The following is a 25,068-nucleotide window of genomic DNA, read 5'->3' as shown; positions in this document are numbered from 1 at the left end:
TTCCTTTCCTTGGGGTTTTCACGACTCGGTTAAACCCAGGTGCTAACAGTGCAAACACCACTTCTGTGGAGAAGATGGGCAGGTAGCTCCGCAATAGAAAGACGGGGGTTAAGAAGTGGCAGTACACAAATACATACACAGCTGGCTAAATATTAAAACAGGAAGAAAGGCATCAGGAATAAAAGGGAGGATGGAAAAAACAGCAGAAAAAAGAAATAAAACATCGCCAGGATAAAAGGAGTCTGTGCATCTTTTGGAAACAATAGTTAAAGATTGTCAGGAATAGAGGGAAATTTTCAATCTGAAAATGTTAAGCTAGAGTAGGCAGAACATTTTGAAAGTACAATACAATGGCTAAAGTTTCACTCTTTCAATAAATAGAATATCGTTGTGGCCTTGCGAATGTGCCTTCCAGAGGTCAAATTGCAGGAAGTGTTAACTGATCAAACGTCTCCATGTGCTGTGCCGGAAACCCATCCCACGTGTGCCCTCCCAGGCTGGTCCTAGCCAGAGACCGAGCCCACCAGGGCACTGTGGCAGGGCTGTCCCTGGAAGGCCCAGAACCCCATCGACAAGAAACTCTGGCAAGGGGACTTCCCAACAGCCTTGCCGAACATTCCTTACAACACCCGGCCACCCGAGAGGCTTTCACACACCTTTCCGCACCCCTGCCCCTCTTGGTCTGAGCCAGACGGTCACGCTGGCCTGACGGCTCTCACTTTATCCTCACAAGGCGTTTCTCTTACTACATTTCTGCACGGTGAACCCGTCTTGACATCTACTTGGAGGACCTGGGCTAAGTCAGACTTCTAAGGCTTTGCACAGTGGGTATCAATGGAGTAGTGTAACGGTGAATTCCCGGGATGATGAAGAGTTTGGGAGGGGGAGAGTGGCGAGAACCATTTCTGTGCTTTGAAATTACACAGGAATCACTGCAGGCAGATACAAAACAGAGGCTGAAGAACGTCAAAGACAGAAATAATAGCTGACACGGAGAGGTTTTTTTTATATGTGCACCACGTTCATTTAATTCCTACAATTCTGTCATTACAGATGAGGAAACAGGCTCTGAGGTGAAATAATTTATAAAAGACCTAGAGCTGTTAAGTGGTTATACTCAAATTTACATACACCCAGTCTCATTTCTACATTTATCCTCCTATTCGATGTCCATTTTTAAAGTGGTAAAAAATTTTTCCTATACTTTAAACTATTTTAAAATTCATTAACTATAATTGTTTTCTAATGTAATAATCAACAGCAAGAATTAACTAGTCTTTCTCTCCCTCTCTCTCTCTATATGTGTGTGTGTGTGTGTGTATGCCAAGAAAGTGAGCTTAAGACTACTTTCATATATTTGTCATTTTAAAATTAAAATGTACATTTATAAAGAATGTAAAATTATGGAATGATAGCATTAAAGTATCTAGGTCTCAAAATAAAGAGCTAACACAAACTTTAAACATGACATTCACTTCTTTCTAATTTGAGGATCTCTGAATTGTAGCACAGAAACTAAAACCAACCACCATTTGGAAATGTACCTCCGTTCAGGAATTCTGGGCCACTTCATTTACAAGGGTTTACTATGCTTCCTCTTGTGATATAGGGCTCTGACAAGGATGTGAAATGTTCACCGTGAATATTTTTTAGTTTCACACTAATTCAAAAACTATAGTGTTGTGATCCGTGATCCTGCTCACGAAACAAGGTTTGGGAGCTTGGACTGGGAGGGTAAGGTGGGGAATCACCAGGCAGACTCCAGGGAGGTTTCTGGAATGCTTCCACTTTATTCAGGAAATGCACAGGCTTATATAGGGAACCATGGGGGAGGAGCATGGGAGGAACATTTAACGTTTGGCAATATCTTATTTGCCAAACATGGCAGAGTGATTTCTCTTGGGTGAGATGAAAGGAGGCAGGACCAGGGGCAGAGGTGTAGCCTATTGGACCCAGCATCTATGCATTTAGGTGAGTTAGCTCAACCTTAGCAAGGTCTCCCAGTTTGCTCAGGAGACAAGAGTGTGGCACACCTGGCCCAGCCAGGCTTGAACTTCTCCCACACTATGTTCACTTTATTATTTTAAATTGTAAAAGATAATCAATGGATAGGTTGGAAAAATCCCAAGAGCCATGATTTTCAACTGACAAGTAACCATATAAAAATAATGATTTACTTACTACTAACATTATCATGTTACTCAGCACTTCATGGTCATTGGAAAGTACTAAATTTTATCAATGATCAACTTTAGAAATACAACATAGAATCTACTAGTGAATAAGTATGCATATCAGTTTAGACCTTTTTCAAAATGCTGAAATTACTAACCATTTTTAGCTATTTTTATGAAAATTAAGCATGACATAATTTTAATTAAAATATTTAATTAAGAAATTGATTACATAATTAAGAGATATTTTGCTCCATCACAAGAATAAAGACTAGCTAAAATATTTAGCTGACATAAGTACAGATGTTTAGTTGTTTAGCATTGCATGTTTCTTTATTACTGTAAAATCAGTTCATGAATCAGTAAAATTATACTTTTCAGGTTATCACATTGACGTATTTATCCTTTTAAAAATATATCTTCATACTAAGACTGTCTTGGTGTGACTAAAAGGTAAATGGAATGGTACTTCCATTGGACTTACAGAGAAAGAACATGGTATTCACCAGAAAAAATATGATATGCAAGTTTTTGCTTTTGTTGGTTTAAAATGTATACTCCCCAGTAGAAGTCACCATTACTCCAAGTCAGTGGGTTTGTTCAGTTATCTCTTCAGCCAGACAAAAAGTCAGCTCAAGGATGCAAAAGGCATCCATTCTGAACCCAGGATTTAGTGCACTGGTGAGAAGCAGACAAAAGGCTGCTTGTGGCTTGCTGAGAATTAAAAATTACTAGGTGAGCAAAAAGTTGCCTCAACAAAGGTAGAGCAGGCTGCATCTTTTGAAATGAGAAGACATGTAAACAAGTCTCAAAATCAGACTTACAGATCACCTAAAGCAACCATAAAAGGCAAAAAGATGGAACAAACTGATATTCAACCATCAGGACTCCCTGAACTGGCAATGAAAGAGTGTCTGGAAAAAAATGAAATCAGAAATAATTTCTCAGAAAAGAACAGAGACTGTGACCATAACACAAAACATGACTAATAAATCTAGAGCAGACACAGATAAAAAAATTGAGGACCTGAAGAACGTGATGGAATCCCAACATAGGAAACAAATGGAATCCATAAGAGAGATGCAAACAGATTTCCAGGAGATTAAAAACTTCACTGAAAGCTTACACAGCAGAATGAGCCAATGTGAGGACAGAATTTCAGATATGGAAGATTGGATTGCAATTAGTGATCAGGAAAAGAAAAATGTCTTTAAAATAGTAAGGGATCATGATAAATCAATCCAGCAGCTGATAGGTGATGCAAAAAGGAATAACTATAAGGCTGATCAAGCTCAATGAAAAAACAGGAGAATGTGTATTCAACAAAAAAAACCTGTACACAGAAGTAATGGCAGAAAACTTCCCAATAGGAGAAAGGATCTTGACATATAGATAATTGAGGCATACAGGACTCCAACTAGCCATGATTAAAAAAGTCTACACATAGGTATATAATAGTTAAGATTCCAGAAACCCAATGGGGAAAAAAATTTCTATAAGCAGTTAGTGAAAAGAAACAAATCACATAAAAAGGAAAGCCCATCAGAATCACAGCAGACTTAACAACACAAACCCTCAAGTAAAGAAGAGTTTGGAGTGATGTATTTCAAGCCTTACAGGAAAACAACCTCCAACCCAGATTGATGTACCCTGAAAACTATCTTTCAAAACTGATGGAGAAATAAGATGCTCTCATGACAAAGAGCAACTGTGGAACTTCATGAATACCAAACAAGCACTCAAAAACTTTTAAAATGACATCCTGGAAAAAGATAAGGATCACAACCCAGGAAGCCCAGCACAATGAATCCATCTGGTATGACAATAAATTAAACTCAAAGGGGGAGAATCTAACAAAAAGAAAAAGTTGTGACAGGCATAAGCCACTACATATCAGTTATAACCATCAATGTTAATAGTCTCCATTCACCTATCAAAAGAAATAGACTGGCAGAATAGGTCAAGAAGCAAGATCCAACATATTGTTGCATACAAGAAACACACTTATTTCAAAATAAACTCATAGACTGAAAGTTAAAGGGTGCAAAACAATACTCCATGTAATGCGGGGGGGAAAGCAGCAGTAGCTATCCTGTTTACAGATCAAGTGGATTTCAAACCAACACTGATTAAGAGAGACAATGGATGCTACATCCTTGTAAAGGGAACAATTGAAGGGGAAGAGATAACAATCATAAATATATAGGCACCAAACACAAGTTCATCCAACTATATAAAACAAAAACTAACAGGCATGAAAAATCAAATAAGCACTCAAACAAAGGTAGTGCGGGACCTCAATACCCCACTATCACAAATCGATAGATTAACTAGACAGAAAATAAACAATAAAATACTAGAACTCTAGCAAACTCTTGAATAAATTAACTTAACAGATGTTTATTGTGTTCCACCCCACAAAATCAGAGTACACATTCTTTTCAACTGCACACAGGTCATTCTCCAAAATGGACCACATACCCACTCATAGAACATGATAAAGCAAGTGCAAAGGAATTGAAGTTATCCCCTGTATATTATCAGACCACAGTGTGATGAAATTGGAGATCAGTAGAAAAAGAAGTCACAAGAGTTTCATAAACACAGAAATTGAACAACACACTTCAAAATAACCAATGGATCACGGAGGAAACTAAAGAAAAAATCAGACAGTTTCTACAATTAAATGACAATGTCAATACAACATTTCAGAAACTATGGGACACAATGAAAGCAGCCTTATGAGGAAAATTCATAGCAGTGAATACTCATATTAGGAAAACAGAGCAAGCTCAGTTACACAACCTGATGCTGAACCTCAAGCTCCTAGAAAAAGAAGAGCAGGGCAAACAAAAACCCAAAGCTCATACAAAGGAGGAAATTATGAATATCAGAGTAGAAATAAATGCAATGGAGACTAAGAGAATGACACAAAACACTCAATGAAGCAAAGAGTTGATTCTTTGCAAGAATAAATAAAATTGACAAACACTTTTCCAATATTATCAAAAAAAGAAAAGAAAAGGCCCAAATCCATGCAATTAGGAGTGAAGAGGGTAAAATTATAACACATCCAGCAGAAATCCAGAGGATCCTCAATACCTATTTCAAGAAACTACATGCCAAGAAGATGGAAAGCACAGAAGAAATGGCGATATTCCTGGATACATATGAATTACCAAAGTTGGACAATGAAGACCTAAAATTTCCAAACAATCCAATATCAATCAATGAAGTTGAAAATATGATTAAAAACTTACCAACTAAGAAAAGTCCAGGTCTTCATGGCTTTACTGCTGAATTCTACAAGACAATTTAAAAAGGAACTATCACCACTACTGTTTAAATTCTTCAATGATATTGTAAGGGAAGCAATACTATCAAATTCATTCCTGGAATCAAGTATCACCTTGATCCCCAAAGCAGAGAAAGACCCAACCAAAAAAGAGAACTATAGAGCAATCTAACATCAATGCAAAAATCCTTAATAAGATAGTGGCAAATAGAATGCAGATGATCATCAAGATTGTACACCCCAACAAGTGAGATTCATCTCAGAGATGCAGGGATGATCTGACATACACAAATCAATAAATGTAATACACTATATTAATAGAGCCAAGGACAAAAACCATATGATCAGCTCAATAGATGCAGAAAAAGCATTCAACAAAATCCCAAATGTATTCATGATAAAAATCCTACAAAAAATGGGAATAGTTGGTCTCCACCTCAATTTTTTTTTTTTTTTTTGATACCAAGGATTGCACTCGAGTCCTTGTGCTTGCGAGGCAGGCGGCGGAACCATGAGTTAAATCCCCGGCCTGGTTGCCACCTCAATCTGATAAAAGTTTATCTTTGCCTTTTCCGCAGTTCTATAATAATCAAAGAGAATTTAATTTACTTAATCTTTCCAGATGAGACTCAATACCATACAAAGAAAATATCCTAATTTCTGCAAAGGCAATGTGAATTAAAACAATTATACAACTAACGAATACTGAAGGGACAAATTTTATTTTTTACTTCTTTGCTTGTTTTTAACCCTTAGAAGTGTAGAAATGATAACTGATAAACAAAGGTCACAATCTTTGCAAATGGAACTATAATAAAAATAAATGAAACATTTATTCATAAATAAAGCCCATTTTATTACTTCAAGTGATAATGATAAAATACTTCAGCAGAGCTGTTGCATTTTAAAAAATGAAACTACACTATAGATCACAATGAACAGGTAAACTCGATCCCTTTTGATGTCATGATAATTGAGCATTGCGTAATACATTTTATGAACACCCATTAGTGATTACAAAACAAATGCACATTCATCCTTTCATCTTCTTTTCTCCTCTTTGATTCTTGGGTGCTCCATTTGTTTTATGCTTTTGTGTCTACAAACAAGCAAAAAGATTACTTTGCATCACAAGACTAATACAAAAATGAACTATATGCACTGTGGCATTATAACAATAAAAGGTTACTTTTTCTCCTTAAAATGCTTCCCTTTACATTGCTAAGATATCACTGGGACAATAAGTCAAAGCTTAGACACTAACAGTAAAGGTTGCAATGCCACCATTTGCCTAATATTTCTTAAATTATTCTAAAATTATGACTTGTACTCAGAAGAGAACAGTGCCCTCTTAGCATGCATGACATACACCTCCCCAGATTTTCAGGAACTTTTTCTTATAACATTATTTTCCTGGTGCAATCAAATTAAAAATTTTACTTTAGCTGACTCAGCTGTATTATTTATTAAAAACAAAGGAAAAAACTCTGCACATCAATACCCAGGTAGTGTTCTTAAAATGAAAAATGTGAAATTTAACAATTTCTATATCTGCATGTGTTCATGACACTTACAGAAGGCTTTTGTCTTCATTTCCATTTCTCTGGCTTCTCCTTTTTCTCTAGTTCCATGTTTTGTCTTTCAGTCAATGTAAGTAAGGTATCACATCTCCCTTGGTGTTCTTTTTTTCCCCCCTTTGGTGTTCTTGAGTTACAAATATAAATGTACATCATAAACTTGTATTTTCCATCTCATTGCCATGGTTTCAACCTTTAAACAAAGGTATGTTTCTCGAGATAACATAAAGCCAGTCATACATCCCTGTACACTAGAGACAAGCAAAAGGAATTTACTTTCATATACCATCCATATCATGAATAAAAAAAGACTACTTCATGTTTTTACCTCATTGTTTAAAACCATACTGGTGTGCACTCTTCATAAATACTTACCTTTCTTATAGGAATTACAACAAAGAACATGAATATCTTATATATGCAATTCTGCTAATTTACTGTCTGTGTCTAAGAAGTCCATACTATTTATAACCAAAAAATATTCTAAAATAATACACATATTTGAGGGTCAAAATCAACTAGAACTTCAGTATTACAGAAAACAGAAATCCATCCGCAGCACTGTCGACTGTCAGCTTTGATCCTTACAGGGCAAAAGTGGTTTTGCTGCTGTAATAAGTGAACCCTCTATGTAGACAACCACAGCTCAGACATTTATAGGACACATGACACTAAGCTGAGAAATACTGACATTAACCCACAGACAGGAGGTTATGAACAAGCCAAAGTCCCCTCTCCCTTCTCAAGGGTGTGGTGGCATACATACCACCAATGGGTTACGGACACGCTATGGTTGGAATCCTGATGACTCCTGGGTGAGGACTATGTTCCAGTAATCAACACAGGGCTAAGTATATTAGGATTTGTTCCTGATTGACTAAATAAATTATTTCTATTTACAAAGACATCGATTTTACAGTAACTGAATCTATCATTCATCTACCTACATACTTAGATTGTGTTTTGTCTTCTGAAAAAGTTGTATTCGGTGGTCAAATATGAAAAAGCTCTTGTATATTGTGATATTCTACTCTAACTATACCAAGAGGTCTTAATATAAAAATTAAACTATGCTGAACTACATTTTCATCATCCTACAGAACACAGGCTGCAGTTACAAGTTCAAAGCTATTGAAATACACAAGAAAGGCACACTCCATGAGAGTTGAACTTTTCTGAATTGTAACTTCATTTAATTAGAAATGAACATCTTTGGTTGGAAACAGACACTGGAAATACAGCCTAGCATCAGACCAGTACCAAAAATAATGTCTTCATACATTCAGCTATTTAAAAATAATTAAGATTCAAGATTCTAATGTGCAGATGCCTGAATGTAAAGAAAATATTTCTCTATAGACATCTGTTCATTTGAAAAACCAAGAAAGTAATCATGTTCAGAAGTTGAAACTGATGGTGATATTTTCCTTTCAGAACTTTGTGAGTATTGATATTAAAGAAAAACAGTTCTATTATGCAGTAATGTTGAAAGGTGTATCATATTAAGGAATGACACCAATACTGATGTTTAATTGTGGGTGTGAATAGTTTCCTAAAGAAATTATTTAACTCTGATACTAGGAAACATTTTAACAAAAACCTACTTAAATGATTTTTTTTAAAGTTAACTTAAAGAATATATTTATTCTGGGCTGGAGATGTAGCTCAGTGGCAGAGTGCTTGCCTAGCATGGATGAAGCCCTGAATTCAATTCCTGGCACCACCAAAATAAAAAGAAAGAAAAGGTAAACAACCCTTATGCGGAACTCGGCTACATTACACACACAGACAAGACAAAAACAGAAAACACACACACAAAAAAAAACTGGAGCACTACTCACAGCTGCAGTTCTGGACTTCTAATACCACTCAACTCTGAACCAAGGAGAGTGGGAATACAGTCATGATTCATCATTCGTTAGCCTTGTCAAATCCAGGCTAACGAAACATACAGTTCAGAAGTCAGTACTCTTCTTCTGTGTAGCTTTTCCTTTGTTAGTACCACCTGATATTTGCTTCTGGTGAAAAGTGATTTATACAGTCCAATCTATAAATGTCAGATATTATAAGAAATACAAATTCAGGCCAGGGATTTAGCTAAGTGGTTCTGCCTGCCTTTCAAGAGAAAGTCCTGGGAACAGAAAGAAAAAGAAAGAAAGAAAGAAAGAAAGAAAGAAAGAAAGAAAGAAAGAAAGAAAGAAAGAAAGAAAGAAAGAAAGAAAGAAAGAAAGAAAGAAAGAAAGAAAGAAAGAAAGAAAGAAAGAAAGAAAGAAAGAAAGAAAGAAAGAAAGAAAGAAAGAAAGAAAGAAAGAAAGAAAGAAAGAAAGAAAGAAAGAAAGAAAGAAAGAAAGAAAGAAAGAAAGGAAAGAAAGAAAGAAAGAAAGAAAGAAAGAAAGAAAGAAAGAAAGGAAGAGAGAGAAATGCAAATCACAAATGATCTATTTTAAACTCAGTTTTATTATAATTAAATATAATTACAAGTCAAATTTTCTGCCCAGATAACCTCAGCTGCATTATACAACCTTTGTCCTACAAGATCTTTATAGTCTTCATTATTATTATAGAAAGAAGTACAGGCTCAAATATTCTGATCATTCTTCAGAAGGTAATCCCCATACCTCTGACAGAGTAAGTTAAAGGTGTAGGCAAACTATGATGACAACATTCACAATATTTGAATATTTTTATTTGAAGAAATTTTTAATTTTAACCACTTAACAGTTTATCCTGAGTGTCACTTGGGCAGTATCTTTGCTGACATACTGACCATCCCAAGTACTGCTCAGGCAAGTGTTAACTAGTTAATTTTTGTGTGCATGGGATACACTCATACTTGTCATTTTTATATTTCCTGTTATCTTATAAAAATTAATGAAAAAGTGCAATTTTTGGTCATCCTGTATTGGAATAATTGGACTGGTAAGTAGGTAAACTCTCATTTGCTTTACTTTGAAAAATTTACTCTGATATGACAGAAGGTATACTAACTACAATGTTGATTAATGCACAAAGTACCTTTGTATCAAGTGCTTTTTTGATACTTTGGATTCTTGCCTCTCCCCTTCCAATCTGAGCCCTGAAGTTCACTGTATCTTTCCCAGAACACAGCTATACAATAGTAAAAGCTGAACACATGGAATGAAGGGAGGAAGGGTATAAATATGAATTACTTTTTATGTCTACTGTAATTTACTTGCTAAGGATTAAGAGACATTTCCATATAAAACATTTAGAGTGGGGCCAGAAAGGAAGCTTTAGTAAAGCTGTGGACTGCAAAGGTAGAGCAGAGGAGGTCTTCATTACTGAAATGGAATAAATAGAATAGAAAAGGTGGCCTGACAGCCTCACAGGAAGCAGCAGGATTCCAGCTTTTGCAGTCTCAGACTTGTAAAAGTGAAATATTTTCTTTGAGAAGAAAGCCCCAGAGGATCAAGTTCCAGAATGGCAGTGGCCTAGGGAAGTTGTACCTCAGGATCAATCCAGGCACACTACAGCCAAGAGAGAAGGAAGCCTTGCAACTCCTCCAGCTGGCAGCAGACCTTGGTATCATCCGTGTGGTTCTGGTTTCAGGGACATGCAAAGTGCAAGAGTGGTGGAATCAAGCATTGTTACCCTGAGAGGGCAGTGTGTGGAGCTATGAGGGACCCCAGAAGTCTGAAGAAGCCAGGAGTGTGGATCATCTGGGGAAAGCTACAAGAGCCACCCAAGCCTTTTCAAGTTGACAACCTGCTGCAGATTGCCTCTGACGCTGGAAGTGGAACTATGTGATTTAATGCCTGTCCTGCTGGATTTTGAACTTGCTTTGGTCCCATTCTTTTGTATTCCTGTTTGTACCTTTTGGAATGCAAATGAGCCACCGAATGTTGGAAGTGTTCAACTTTCTTTTCACTTGCATAGGGGCTTAAAACTAAGAGTTTGCTTTAACTCTCAGAGGAGACTTTGGATTTGGACTTTTCAGCAATGGTCAAACTATTAGGACTTTGGCAACTCTTAGAGATGGACTAAATGCTTTTTTTTGCATAAAGGCATAAGCATGAGTCTTTGGGGGTGGAATGCTATGGTTGTGTTTAAATGTCCCCCCAAAGTCTCATATGCATGAGGTGGGACTTTTTCTTTCAGAGGTAGTTGAATCTGGAATGTGTGATGCTGGGGTTAAGGGCGTGTGGTTACTAGATAACTACATATGAGAGATTAGTTTGGCACTGCCTTAATCCTGGTGTTTGAATAAGATGAAAGTGGCAAAAAGATGCTTCTAAATCTCACCCTTGTTGCCTTTGCTCATGTGTGCACCATGTTGTGTCTCCTCTGCAATGCCTGTTTGCTATTTCTGTCTTGGAGCCAGCTGATTACAGACTGAAACCTCTACAAACTGTAAGCCAAATAAACCCCTTCCCCTCTAATTTAGGGTGTCGGGTATTTTGTCTCAGCAATGAGAAAAACGTAACTAACACACATGACCTGTTCTGGCTTTTTCAGCTATAGTTAGCATTTTAAAAAGTCAAGTCAGGTCTTAAAAATCTTTGTGCCTCAGCCTCTGGAACTGCTGGGATTACAGGTAAGAAGTTCTCAAGTTTAAAAATAGCCCACTTTGCCTTTAAAAACAAAACCAACACAGAACAGAGCTATTATGTCACCTTGTGGAAAAAAGATCTGCTCTAAATACTTTTTTAAAGCACACAAAAAGTCATCATGTTGTGGAAAAATTAGTGGATTAAAACATAATTCAGCATAAGAAAATAGGAAGCTTCCAACAGATCTGAAAGCCTCACAACTTATGTATTAAAGCGATAAAAGGATTACCTGAGTATTCAGTGACTTCCTCTGGAGTTGTTCCTTCCATTTCTCCTGCTATGTTTTCAATATCATCACAATTTCCTACCACTAAAGTAACTTCATTAGTCATGTAAGTAACGGACAGAGTATATCAGTACAAAATTCAATAGAGTAACTCTTCAAATGTCTTCTTTCTAGTTTCCCTAGACCTTGAAATTCTTACATAAGAGTTTTTAAGCACAAAGTAAAAAGACTGCAGGATAGTTTGCAGTATACATTTTCATTCTTTTCAGATGTGTAGAGGTATCAACACACTTGGTGATGTTGTTCTCATTCCACAGGTAAGGAAACTAAAGTGAAGATTCGATAAATAATTGAGCCTCTAAACCAAAAGCAATTTGGTGATTTAAAATATTTCAAGTATCTCTAAAGGAAGAAAAGAAATCTAAATGTATCTCTAACAGATAAATGAAAAGAAAGAAGTACAAAATTATTTAATAGTGTATGAATAAGCTTCCACATCTGGGTGCTATATTCTTTATAGTATCATTATTTCTATGTCTTCTTCCCAAAAGGATAGTGCCAATTAATCAACATTTTGATTTATTTGATAGTATTATCACCATTCGCCAAGTACTACATATTATGACTATTACCACTGAAGACCTTTTCCCTTTTATACTTCATGTAGCTACCTGCAACCCCAAGCCTGAATTCAAACTCCTGTAATACAAAACTTTGAGGAAGTAGTACAAATTTACTCTTACTTCCTCCTGTCAGACAGCAGATCTAAGTGTTGGTACCCTTCTCTTGAATTCTCTCATCCAGATGTGTAATGTAGTCTTAAGATCCAATACCACACAAGGAAAGGGAATGTTTCTATAGTAGTTTATGTAGCCAAGAAGAAAAATTGTTTAAAGAGTCCTTCCCAGGTCCTAAAACAGTTGAAAATAACCACACAACAAAGAAAAGGAAAAACAAAAATAGTGGGACATTTTTATACCTCCCACTATACACAGGAAAATTTAAAAGAAATGTTATGGGTTTATGATAGTGGAAGGCTAGAACTTAGTATGTGTGAAATCTTCCAAGCATTTTGCCACATAATCTTCACAAATCTGAGGGAGGTATTGCCACCCTGTAATATCCAGTTAGTGTGACCTTCCTAAGGTAACCTAGCATAGCGGAATGGAAGAAGATTTCTTTTGACTCCACACTTTCCCCTATCAAAAACAGGAAAAGCTGATAGATGAAAGAACTACCTGCTCTAAAAAACAACACAGAAATACTTGTGAAATCTTGAGTTCAGATGTAAAAGCACCATAAAGTCAGGAAAACGTACCTGTGCAAAAAGGGTCCTCACGGGGCCCCTCAGACACACTCAGGTCCAGGGTGTCTACTTGGGCCCAGTATGTGGACTCCCCGGGCCTGAGGCCAGGGCCCCTCACTCCTCCACCTCCTTCACCGCTTCCTCTTCTGCTGTCTCCAAAGTGTCATCTGGGCTGTCACTAACCACTTCATCTGGTACAGTAAGGGCAATATATTCACACTTTTTTGCTCCTGCAGTATCACTGACCATTTCCTCAGGCGTGTTGATCACTGTGTGTGCAGTGTGATGTGTCACAGCACGTGGTAGAGAAGAAACACAAGAAAACCCATCTTCAGAGGTTGGTGATAATGAGGGTGAGTTTTGCTTTTCATCCTAACCCCCAGTAGGAATTTTATCATCCTGACCCTCAGTATGATTTTTTGGTTTGTGTTGTCCATGGATGGTCCATCCTTTAAAGTAATACAAAGCGTTCCACATTAGGCAAGATATTTTTAACGTAATACAAGCTCCCTCCTCCTTCCTGTACCATGGTACTGCTCTAAATATGTTTCTTTCTTTCTTTCTTTCTTTTCTTTTCTCTCTCTTTTTTTTTTTTTTTTTTTTTTTTTTTTTTGTACTGGGAATCAAACTCCTGACCTTGGACTTGCGAACAGGTGGCAGAACCACTGAGCTAAATCCCCTGCCCTTCTTTTGGTTTCTTTTTTTTTTTATAAGAAAAATAATCTTTATTTAAACAAATAAAAACATGTTAAGGCACCAATGTTACCTAAAACTTGAAAATTAAGATTTTTCTTTTACTGTGCTGGGCACTGAAACCAGGCCCTCCTGCATGCAACACCAGCACTCTGCAACTGAATTATGGTTCCTGCCACACAGTTAAGAATTCGCTAAAGGTTAAAAAAGACTGGAAAATAAATCTTCAGTCTGCTGGCTCTTTAATGCACACTTCTCCATCCATTTTTCTGCCTTTTTTCTACCGTTTATTGTTGTTAGGATGCTTATCAGCCATAGCCTCTTTCTTTGGGTCTCTTGAGTCACTACATTCCAGAAAACTGCTTCAGGAATCTGAATGGCAGCACTAGAAAGTTTTTCATTTAATTCCAAACTTGAAGAAATAAACTTGGAAAGATTAAGTGGTTCGTCATCTATAGCACCTCTGCAGACACAGCCTCATGTTCCTTCCTTTTAATTGGAACCATTTATTGTTGTTAGGATGCGTATCAGCCATAGCCTCTTTCTTTGGGGCTTTTGAGTCACTACATTCCATCTAACTGCTTCAGGAATCTGAATGGCAGCACTAGAAAGTTTTTCATTTAATTCCAAACTTGAAGAAATAAACTTGGAAAGATTAAGTGGTTCGTCATCTATAGCACCTCTGCAGACACAGCCTCATGTTCCTTCCTTTTAATTGGAACCACACAACAAGCACTGTATTTGCAGTTAGCCATCTTTTTAGCTATGTTTGGATTTTTCTTTTTGTATGACACCAGGAGGTACCTCAACCTGCTGGCTGGCATTATAAGGATGTATTATTAAGACTTCTGGCTCCATGAGGCCATGAGGTCCTTGGTGCTCTTTTGCTGCTCGGCTGCCTCCTTCTTTTGGTTTCTTAAATGATGAATACATGGCTTCAGTGGGAGAACCAAATTCCCTACTTACGTGAAAGAGTTGAATGGCTGGTACTTACCCATATGACTAATCTGTTCAGCGACATCGTCTGTAATATCCGAGAAGTCCCACATGGCCAAGGAAGACTTGAACCATGAGCCTTCTTCCTGGCTCTGAACGTGGGGTTTGTGTGAAAAAAGGTGATGGTGGGCAATCCCAGCCACAAGCATTTCCAAACAAAAGAGGAAATCCTGTAAGAACAACAAAAATAGCAGCTAACTTTGGGGCTTAAATCTAGGGAAATAGGAAGAAAAGGGCTAAAGGTGTAGGGAAAGTGGGAAGGGTAGAGGAAAGGAAACAAGGGACAAGAAACAAATATGAGAAAATGAAAAAGTGGAAATAAGAGTTTTTGTAAATAGAGGAGGAAGGAGGGGGTGAAGGGAGGCAGGGACAAGGGGAAAAAATGAAAACCAAGACCTGTCCTGTAAAGGTACAGGATCCCAGCAATGAATGTAACTGTACTGTATCCCTAAAATGTACCAATAAACTCAATGAGGAAAAAAAGAAAAAAAAGTTCAAATGTACTGATAAACTTAATCAAAAATTAAAAAAATAAATTGCTATCTTTCACCAAGCACTTTTCAAAAGAACTTAAGTTTCTGCAGCTGTTTTCATTTCATATTATATTCATGATTCCATTTCCAAAAATGATTTACTTCTTCATAAATCTATTTTGCACTTCCCAAGTCAAGCATTTCCTAGCGAAGGGCACTGTATTCTCAATACACCACCCAGAGACTAAGGAAAAAAGCAGAAAGAGAAATAGACTAAGAAGACCAAAACCCAGGATTCATTTCATGCTCTATTAGGGTTCGTAGAGCCAGTTTCTCTAGGATTCTGTTTTCTTCAGGCTATTATTAGGTTCAGTGAAGATGACAGGTCAAACGTGTTTAACACTAAAGTTCTACTGAGGTCACAGTTAGCATTGCTTACCTGGAGGCCTATGGCCACCTCTTCTGGAGAATGCCAGTCCCACAGAGGCCCTCTAGCAATGACTTTATATTTCACCAGTAGAGAAATGATAACTCCTTGCCTAGATGTTGGGAAAAGGTAAATGCTGAATCTTTATAAAGCATAGAAAGGCAGTTGTTTTAAAAATATGTCATTTAAAATAGTTAAAACCACAGTACGACCTGAAGACCACCACCACCCTGCCTTCACAACCTACTCCTAAAGAAACCATGCATCTACCTTAAACACACAAATGTACTCTTCAAATACAGTTTCAACAGAGGAATTCTAATTATGGATTCTCAGAACTCTGTACTTGCTTCATATATCTTCAATGCTATTTTAAAAGGCAAAAGTTAGAAGAAATCTGATAGCTATACAACAGAATACTAAGCAAAAACAAAAACTCCAAACAACAAAATTGTATTTCTCTTTACTGACAAAAGAACTGTAATCGCAATATAGCGAACATATGTTGTCGAGTTCTCTAAGTTTTCTATAGTATAAAACCATGATTCCTTCAGTGTTGAGAAAATTATGTTACTTCAAATAATTTTTCATTCATGGGATAGTGACCAACTGATTATTTCTGTATGAAAAGCCTGAAAGCCCTAAAGGGGTGAACTTGTGTTCAAGTAGAGTCATTTTAATCCACCTTCTGCTAACAATACCTGAAAATCAACATTTGTATTGCACTTTAGAAAAATGAGAACATTTAAAAGAAAGCAACACTTACCAAAAAGAGACAAAAATGACAAATTTCATACTTAGAAACTTGCCAATGGGGTGGAGTGGCTTCAGTTCTTCCTTGAGTGTGGTATAGAACAAAATAAGGCAATACATAGACACCTGTGAATGAGAGTCGCATTTAAACTTCTGCAGTAAGGATAACTAAAGCAACATTAAATTATAAACCAGAGGCTTGGTACAGTTCAGGCAAAATTTTCTAGGCTCTATTACTCTGTAGATTAACAAAAAACATTTAATTTTTTCTCTTTAGGAATATATTTATAAAATCAAAGTTCTCAAAAGAGATATAGATCCCCCTCCCTGCAGACATCCATGGAAGAAAACACTTGTTCAGCCAAAATAAAAAGTCTATAATGGCTTTTAAATACAAGTTACCATTTTTAATGGTTCAGCTTCTTATCCCCTCTGTTACCTAACATTGTACATATATGAAGGAAGACAGCACCTTAAACAAGTACAGTTTCAACAAAATTGTGACCAGGAAATCAGAAAATAAGGAATCAGGGAAGCAATTTTTCTTCTGGGTGGCATGTCAGTCCAGGTAAATTTACTTTTGAAAATCATCTCTCACATTAAAATAATAAAATGCTCACTTGAAGTGTTTCAGAATCCAGAAGCAATAAAAGACAAATAAAGTTACTCAGACCCCTATCTGACCCTATATATCCAAGAGTATAGATACACTCTTTTTTTTCTTTTTTCTTTTGTAGAGCTACAGGTCAAACCCAGGACCCGGCCCATGCTAAACAAGCTCCCTACACTGAACTACAGTTTCAAGTATAAGCTATTTTTTAGATAACTGTCATGAATTCAATATAAAATTTTTGTTCACTTTATAAGGATCATTCTTAAGATGGGACTGATATTTTGGTCAAGAGCCTGATCATAATATATTTAATTAGTTCCTATCACGGATTTTGGGCTGTTTCCAGGCTTTTGCTGTTACAAACAACACTTTTTAGTCAAAACAAATACTGAGCATTTCTTTACAATAATCCCAGTATTTGGGAGGCTGTGGCAGGAGGATCACTGTGAGTTTGAGGCCATCTTAGGCTACATGCTGTGTTCAAGGGTATTCTGAACTACATAGTAAGATCCTGTCTCAAAGAAAAAAAATATATATATTCTCAGAAAAAGAATTACTGGTCATAAAGAAGATGCACATGTGGAAAAATTTTGGATAGTTGGTTATTTAATTTTTATTATAAAGCTTTAACATAATGCATCACATCTAAAATATTATTCTGCTGAAATCATTAACCAAAGATTTGAAATCAGATGCACGCACTTTGAATTCGCAGGATCAATAGTTATATCTTCAGAACACTTCAGTTTCTAGAACTGTGGCAGTCTTAATTTCCTCTGATTCCCATTACATGATGTCAACAAATTCTATTATCCCATTTTTATTTAAACCTGGAGTGCTGGTATACACCAGTTAGACAGTTTCTCTTGCTGAACATGCCCATTGTGTGTGTTTGTTTTCTCCTTGGTCCTGTTTATTCAGAGAACACTGCTTTTATTCATGATATGCATACAGAGCTAAGCAATGAGAATCAGAGATTAAACAAACAAACACAATCAACAGGTCAGAATATGATTCACCAAATAATTAAAGTTGTTATTGCATGTTTATATCCTATAAAAGTATGTATAAAGTTTTTCAATTTATTTATATAAATTAAATTTCAAGATGGAAAGGAAGCAATTGAGCTTTATTCCAAGAAATAATACTTAAAGCAGAGTTCCAGAGATCAATTACTTACCCCTTGAGAAACACTGTTTATAATTACTAAGTAAGTCCAGGAATTCTTAAGACCGAAAGTTCCTTCATAATAAATGCCAAGTGACTCACAGATGCTACAAAGCAGGGTAAAAGACACAATTTTATGATTAAATCACATATTTTAAGATACAGTGACAGCAGTGCTTAAACTCGGAAGTCAGTTTATTTGAGTGATCCTATAATCACTTGACTTTGGTCCCAGAGATGACTCAAAAATTAAAACAGAAGCATTTTCTGGAAATGTTACCATGATTATTGTGTCAATTTGAAGGAAATACAAAAACTAAGACCAATATATTGAACTAGAAAGAGTTAAAAAGCTAACTAGAAAGTTAATAATTATTAACTTTTTACAAAACTATGCTGTCTAATTTTGAAAAGGTTGATTGTAATTGTTAGCTTATTTCTCCCCCTAAATTATCTTAGAGGTCATTATGAATAGCCAGGCCCTTCAAGTATATTTCACATGTAATGTTCATTTGCATGCTCATCCAGTTTCTAAGCTGCAGAGAAATAATGCATACCTTCATAAAGAAATATATTCATCTTAGCTGACTAAGATTCCTGCTCAAAATGACAATATAAAGAACTGAACCGTTCTTTCCATCTTTTCTTTGTGAGCACACAGAGTGTTAGTAAGGACTAACAGATAACACATACAGTCTACCTTCTTTAAATTACTTCATATTCTTAAAATTTTAGGAAATAGTTTCATCAGATAGCTTAGTATTTCATGTTACCACAAATTCTAAAAATCTTGACAATATTTAAAGAAAAATATGATTTTTTTGGAATAGTACTGCCAATATACTATAAATTAACTATGATAAATTCATGTAGTCATCCAGAAGTAACATACTCTAACTTAACCACAGCTTCTATAAAGCTATGTGATCATTCACATTTAGAAAAGCATCTTTTTGAAAAATGCATTGTGGCATACTCTAGAGGGGACATGAATCCTGGTGATTCTTTGCCCATTAACGCTTATTCATCTTAATAAAGTTTTTACACATTGTGATTCTTTTACAGCAAACTAGGCTTGTTTTATGAACAATTCACACATTTTTTGCTCATTGTTCCCAGGGGTACAAGGATTGTTTTTAATGATGTAAAAATTATGTTTACAAAGCAACCACAGTCATCACAGTTCTAATTGCTGTGTATTGTAAAACTCCTAGTTTGCACCGAAATAGAATAACTCTGAAAAAGAAAACCAAATTGAGCATTTCAACTTCTTATTTAAATAGCATCAGAACATCCTCAAAGACTCCAAATTAAAATCACTTTGATGAATGACATTATTGGGGAAGGATGAGGAAGGCAGCAAATGATCTAAATAGCATTTTTAAAAAGTTATTCTCCAAGAACATCTTGTGAAAGATCTCCTTTTTTATATAGGCCTAGTTCCAGAATAGTGCCACACTCAACAAGAGTAACGGAAGTGGGTCCCTGTTACAGTTTGGATCTGAAATGTCTCACAAAGGCCCAGATGTTAAAGGATTGGTTCCCAGCCTGTGGCACTGTTGGAAAGTGGTGGACCCTCTAGGGGGTGCAGCCTATGGGAAAGAGGTCAGATCCTGGTGTGGGGGTGACTCAGAAAGGGAATACTGTAACTCTGGCCTCTTCTTCTGTTTCCTGGTCAACATGTGGTGAACTGGCCTCCTCTGCCACATGCTCACATCATGATGTGTTATACTGCCACAATCCAAAGAAACAGAGCCAGTGACCATGGACTGAAACTTGTGAAACTATGAGCCAAAGTAAACTTTTTCCTCCATTAAGTTAACTACCTCAGGTAGTCTGTCATAGTAACAAAAAAGCTAAGACAGTCCTTGTATTTTTATGGAGCAAAGACTGAGTAGTGAACTCTACATGTGTGTGTATCTGTGTGTGTGTGTGTGTGTGTGTGTGTGTGTGAATGCACATTTAGAAAGTATTATTTGCATTTATAATCCCATTTCAAATTAAGTATTTAAGCACTATAAGGGGTATCCTTGGATACTCCTCTAAAAGGACAAAATAAACATCCTTCATAAAACAAATTTTATTCTATTATGAGGTTCACTCACTATAGGGGGAGATTCACAAGGAGTACAAAACAAACAAAACTGAAAACGAGGTAAAGTCTTGCTTAACGTTTATACCACGTAGCTCTGAGGCACCTACTTAGTACTTCATCAGGAGAACTGGTATTATGGCTCCTTTCATCGAAGGGCTATGTCTAGACTGAGAAGATGGCAAGTTTGCCACACAACCTTGAGGTGTCAGGTTACTAGGCCCAAATAAAAACTACTGGAATTTCCTAAGAGCCTTCTTTGTGTTAAGGTAGCTCTTCCCTACATTCAATTAAGTGATCCCTATATGTAGGGGGAGGCTAAGCATTGTGGTAGAATTTGGTATATTTTGAGTCTCCCCCAAAGGCTCACATAGGCTTGGTCCCCAGGGTGGTGGTGAACCTTTCAGAAGTGGGACCTTGTATGACTGCTCACTACTGTCCATGCTCCTGTGAACAGTGGAGCAAGGGAGAGCTCTCCACAGGCTGCTTGGACTTATATATATATATATATACACAATGTGATCCTCACATACACTAAATGCTTACATTTTTAAAAAATGTGTTACAGTAAAAGATATATTGACATTAATCTCCCTCAATATGCTCCCCGCCACTTCTTAACAGACACCATTACTCCTGTGCTTTTTTTAAACAAGACCCCAAAAGTTATACTTACAAAATAAGATTGATAAACTCAACTAGATTAATATTTAAAAGATACACTAATCAAACTATACAATGAAAATGACAAAGCATATCAAAAACTGGAGTCATTTAACACCCCAACAAAAGTATTCATATCTACATTTTTTTAAATCCCATATAAATCCATAAGACTGACCAGTAGAGAAAAGGAATCTGAAGCATTCCTCAGAAAGGGAAAGTCAAGTGACTAACATGAAAAGATGCTCAACCAGATTCCTAATGAGGGAATCCAAATGAAGACCACAGCGCTGCACCACCGTGTGTCCTCTCCACAGGCAGGCGTGATGAAGTCTGGGGAATTCCAAAGGCGAGTGAGGACGTGGTTCACTGGCTCTATCTCACAGGGCTGGTGGAGAGTAACTCAGTGCACTTCAGACAACAACTGGCCACTGACTTGCAGAGCTCAACTAAACCCCAACAACCCGGCACATCCAGCTCAAGGTACATACCTAGAGCAGTGTTGTGCAAACTGTAGAATTCAACTTAGTGGGCTGTAACCCACTTAAAAATGAGAGATGAGAGAATAATCAAATAACAAGGGTTGGTGCTATTTCATGAAAACATCTGCTTCAGTTATAGAAGTACAAGTGTATTGCATCACTGTTCCTCCTCCCTCTGTGAACTACCTACCAAACCTTGAAAGTTCATTAAAAGAAAACTCAGTGTGCTCATTGCTTATGTTTCAGAAATCAGAGAATAAAAAAGCAGACGGATTTTATTGGTTACCAACTGCAAATATTCCATAGTGCTTGGATTTTAAAACTAAAACATTGTAATGAATTATCCTGAGCAGCACTGCCTGATTAATTACCAAATATAAAATACTAGTTATCTATTAGAGGGAGATGAGTAACCTAAGAATGTATTGATACACAGCAGAATGAAATTTTATTACTACTAAAACCACACCCCCACATTGTATAATTTTGGTAAAAATTTAATGCCTTTTCAAATGCAAGAAAACCCCTGTTATATTATGGGTACACTGCAGTGTCAAATAATTCAATTAGCTGTCAAAATTCAAAAGGCTCAGTTAAAAATGAATCCAAGCCATAGAGATTCAACAAGAATGCAAGTAACATGTAGTTAGGAACAAATCACCTGCCCAGGCACAGAATATGAGAATTTTGACCAGAATTATTTATAAAAGATTTGGAGTTTTAGTTGATCCCCAGCTAATTAAGAGCCAGTCTGGAGAGGCAGCTAGAGCTTTTTTAATTTTCAGTTTTTACAGATTTTACATCTTATCAATGGTTGTCACCACCACCATCGTATATGCTAGGCTGCTGCAACTTCTTATTTCTCCCAGTTTAAATATCTTTGCCTACTTCCAATTTAGTCCAGACAAAACACATAATTAATTATTGAAAATGAACTCTGGACACCAGTTCTTTTTATATCATCATCCTATAATGGTTTCTCTTTTGATGGGTTTTTAATGGCCACACTTAACACAAGTTCTTTTGAGCCCTCTTCTTCTTTTTTTTTTTTAATTTCTTTATTTTTATTTGTATTTATTTATTTATTTATTTTTGGTACTTGGGATTGAACTCGGGTCCTTGCGCTTACAAATGAGCCCTGTTCTTGAGGACATCTCCTTCGCTGTTCTGCTTAAAGCCAATCTACACTGAGAATCCTGAGTCACTCCCCCTCCCCTTGACACGGGCGCCCCTGCACAAATCAAGTCTGTCACCCTCTCCCTGGATGTCTATGCCAAAAATCCTGTTGGCTTTTACACCAAGAATCCTGTTAGTCAATTCAGCAAGATTCCTTTTTTCATTTCTCCTTTTAGTAATTTTATATCTACTGACCCTTCAATCTACTTTTTGAACTGCAAATCCCCATGTGCCCTTGTTGTATTTGGAACTGAGCACAGTACTGCCAGCAGAGTGTGGCGGCCCAGCCATCACAACACGAATGTACCTGAGTTGGGGAGTGAGGATTGAGAAAGGAAAGAACACTCACACCTGAGTGGAGACCAAGAGAAGTCTGGTTTATTTCTACAGAAACAGCTTTCCTTAAAGGCACATTAACAGGAAGCATCAGGCAATCATCTCCATCATTTCTTATGCAAAAATAGGAATTCCTGATTTCTACAGATACTACCAAATCTTTGGCTATCTCTTTGAGTTCCTCCCATGGCAGGGTCAAAGAACAAATAAGCTTAACAAACAGAGTCCTTGAAAGGTAACAAATGTTACATAGCTTGTATCAATGCCTTCATTGTAGAGGAAGAAGTTTCCTTTCAAATGTCAAATGCCAGGGAGCCACGGTGGGCTCCCACAATTCCCCCTTTTTTATTATTTTTAGAGCAGGGACCTTCCCAGCTCAGCAGAAAGACTGTGCCTGTCTTAGGTGAGAAATGTCCAGAGAAATCCCTTACCCGTCATCAAGCCATGAGAAGTTTAATACTCATGCTCTGTCTTAGGTTGGATATTTCTCCACAATTCTCTTACCCGTCTTTGACTACCAGCCTCTGCAGGGGTTATACCATGGGTTGTGAAGGCTTGACATGTAGCTTTCTCTACCTCTATCAACATTTGTAAACCTTGATCTTCATGCAAGGACTCATTAAGTTTTTACAGGCATTGTTACCAAGGGAGGTTGACTCAAAACCATCACATACTGAAAGGAAGTCATCATTTCTGAAAAATATACAATTGGTTAACTTATAATTAAAATAGCTGTTATATTCATTATCAGTTTCATTTACAATCTCTATACTTTTTACTACTAATATATAAGGAGCATTAACACAAGACATTATATTAGAGGCACGTATGCCAACAATATTGAAACTAAGGCTAGTAACTTTGACATCTGACCATAAATATATTTCTCCCAATGCAGCAGCAAGTTTTCAAATGTTGATTTGAGGAAAATGTGAATCTGTCCACGAAAGTCCAGCAGAAAGGCTAAGACTAGCAAATTAATTCTTCTTTGAGGTAGTCTTGGTTAAAGACCAATCGAGGAATGTCCTTTTTGTCCCAGAAAAACTTTTCAATGTAGCAGTTTCATTTTCTTTATAACATAGAAACACTACTTTATAAATGACCAAGTATATTTGTATTATTCACCACTACTGGCACTTCACATGAATCAGATGAGACAGGATGTGCAAGGAGAGGATCTGGCATATAAGTCCCATGTTCTTGAAGATTGGCATCACATCTTGCAGGAATTGAAATCAGCAGGAGTATGCACATGTCAAATCAGCCTTTCCGGTAGCCATTGAGCTCCATCATGTTCCTGTGAGAAAACACAAACACCCTCGGCGCTTAAAACGGGGTCGGGTCCATACCATTGGCTAGTTAAAGGATCTCTCCATTTTACCAAGGCATATGGAAAACCTTGTGGATGCCAAAATCTTTCTGCTGCTGAATGGCCATTCTTATAGACCTTTTGATTAGGGCTATATAAATAAAACTCCCATCTGTTGCATGACATCTCTTCTCCATAAATTAACCGGGAGGCCAGGAACAACATAAGGCTGAAAAGTCCCACAATGTCCTTTAGAATCACTCCAATTTAACATATCAGTACTTTGTTTAGGATTTTTACTTTGACCAATTCCTTGTAATTGAGAGACAGTCTCCTGCAAAGGCCATGTAGAAGGCCACTGGTCAGCAGTTATAACAGAAACATCACCACCAGTATCTAATAACCAAATAAAATATTTTCCTTGAATTAACAATTTTATCCCTGGCCTATTGGCTCCAATAGACTGCACCCAATAAACATCTGAGGACCCAAAAACTTTATTCCCTCTAATGGCTTTTTATATTTTCCTGAGGTAACTATCCTGGGTAAAAGAATCAGTTGAGCTATCCATTGTCCGGGCTGAATAACAGAAACTTGAGAAGGTGAACAAACCATAATTTTAATTTCTCCAGTATAGTCCTCATCAATAATTCCTGGGGAAATCATAAGCCCTTTCATTGTAGAGGAACTCCTACCCAACAAGAGACCCAAAGTATCTTAAGGTAGTGGCCCCAAAACT

At 36.8% G+C, this 25,068-nt stretch overlaps 1 protein-coding gene across 1 annotated transcript; it reads right to left on the bottom strand.

Moving 5' to 3' along the window:
* Window positions 1-6,322: 6,322 nt before the first annotated feature.
* LOC104877013 (transmembrane protein 184C-like) lies at window positions 6,323-18,409 on the bottom strand. The gene is made up of 9 exons (XM_033760020.1): window positions 18,285-18,409; window positions 16,505-16,617; window positions 15,751-15,850; window positions 14,837-15,008; window positions 13,554-13,598; window positions 13,162-13,418; window positions 8,888-9,093; window positions 7,044-7,297; window positions 6,323-6,568 (listed from the first exon to the last, which is right to left on the bottom strand). The coding sequence occupies exons 2-6, from the start codon at window positions 16,609-16,611 to the stop codon at window positions 13,264-13,266; spliced, it is 579 nt and encodes a 192-aa protein (XP_033615911.1). The 5' UTR covers window positions 16,612-16,617; window positions 18,285-18,409; the 3' UTR covers window positions 6,323-6,568; window positions 7,044-7,297; window positions 8,888-9,093; window positions 13,162-13,263.
* Between the last annotated feature and the right edge of the window lie 6,659 nt (window positions 18,410-25,068).

The sequence above is a fragment of the Fukomys damarensis genome, unplaced genomic scaffold (genome assembly GCF_012274545.1).
Source record: "Fukomys damarensis isolate Sample0158 unplaced genomic scaffold, DMR_v1.0_HiC HiC_scaffold_38, whole genome shotgun sequence".
Taxonomy (NCBI): Eukaryota; Metazoa; Chordata; class Mammalia; order Rodentia; family Bathyergidae; genus Fukomys; species Fukomys damarensis.
This window is presented reverse-complemented; position numbering and strand designations above follow the sequence as displayed.

What these genes read in the sequence shown, in the direction of transcription:
- LOC104877013 (XM_033760020.1), bottom strand. Translation starts at nt 16,611, where the DNA reads ATGTATTGCCTTATTTTGTTCTATACCACACTCAAGGAAGAACTGAAG. An exon ending in GTCATTTTTGTCTCTTTTTG is followed by an intron (nt 15,851 to 16,504) that starts GTAAGTGTTGCT and finishes CCCAACATCTAG; the next exon opens with GCAAGGAGTTATCATTTCTC. An exon ending in TGAACAGATTAGTCATATGG is followed by an intron (nt 13,599 to 14,836) that starts GTAAGTACCAGC and finishes ATTACTTTAAAG; the next exon opens with GATGGACCATCCATGGACAA.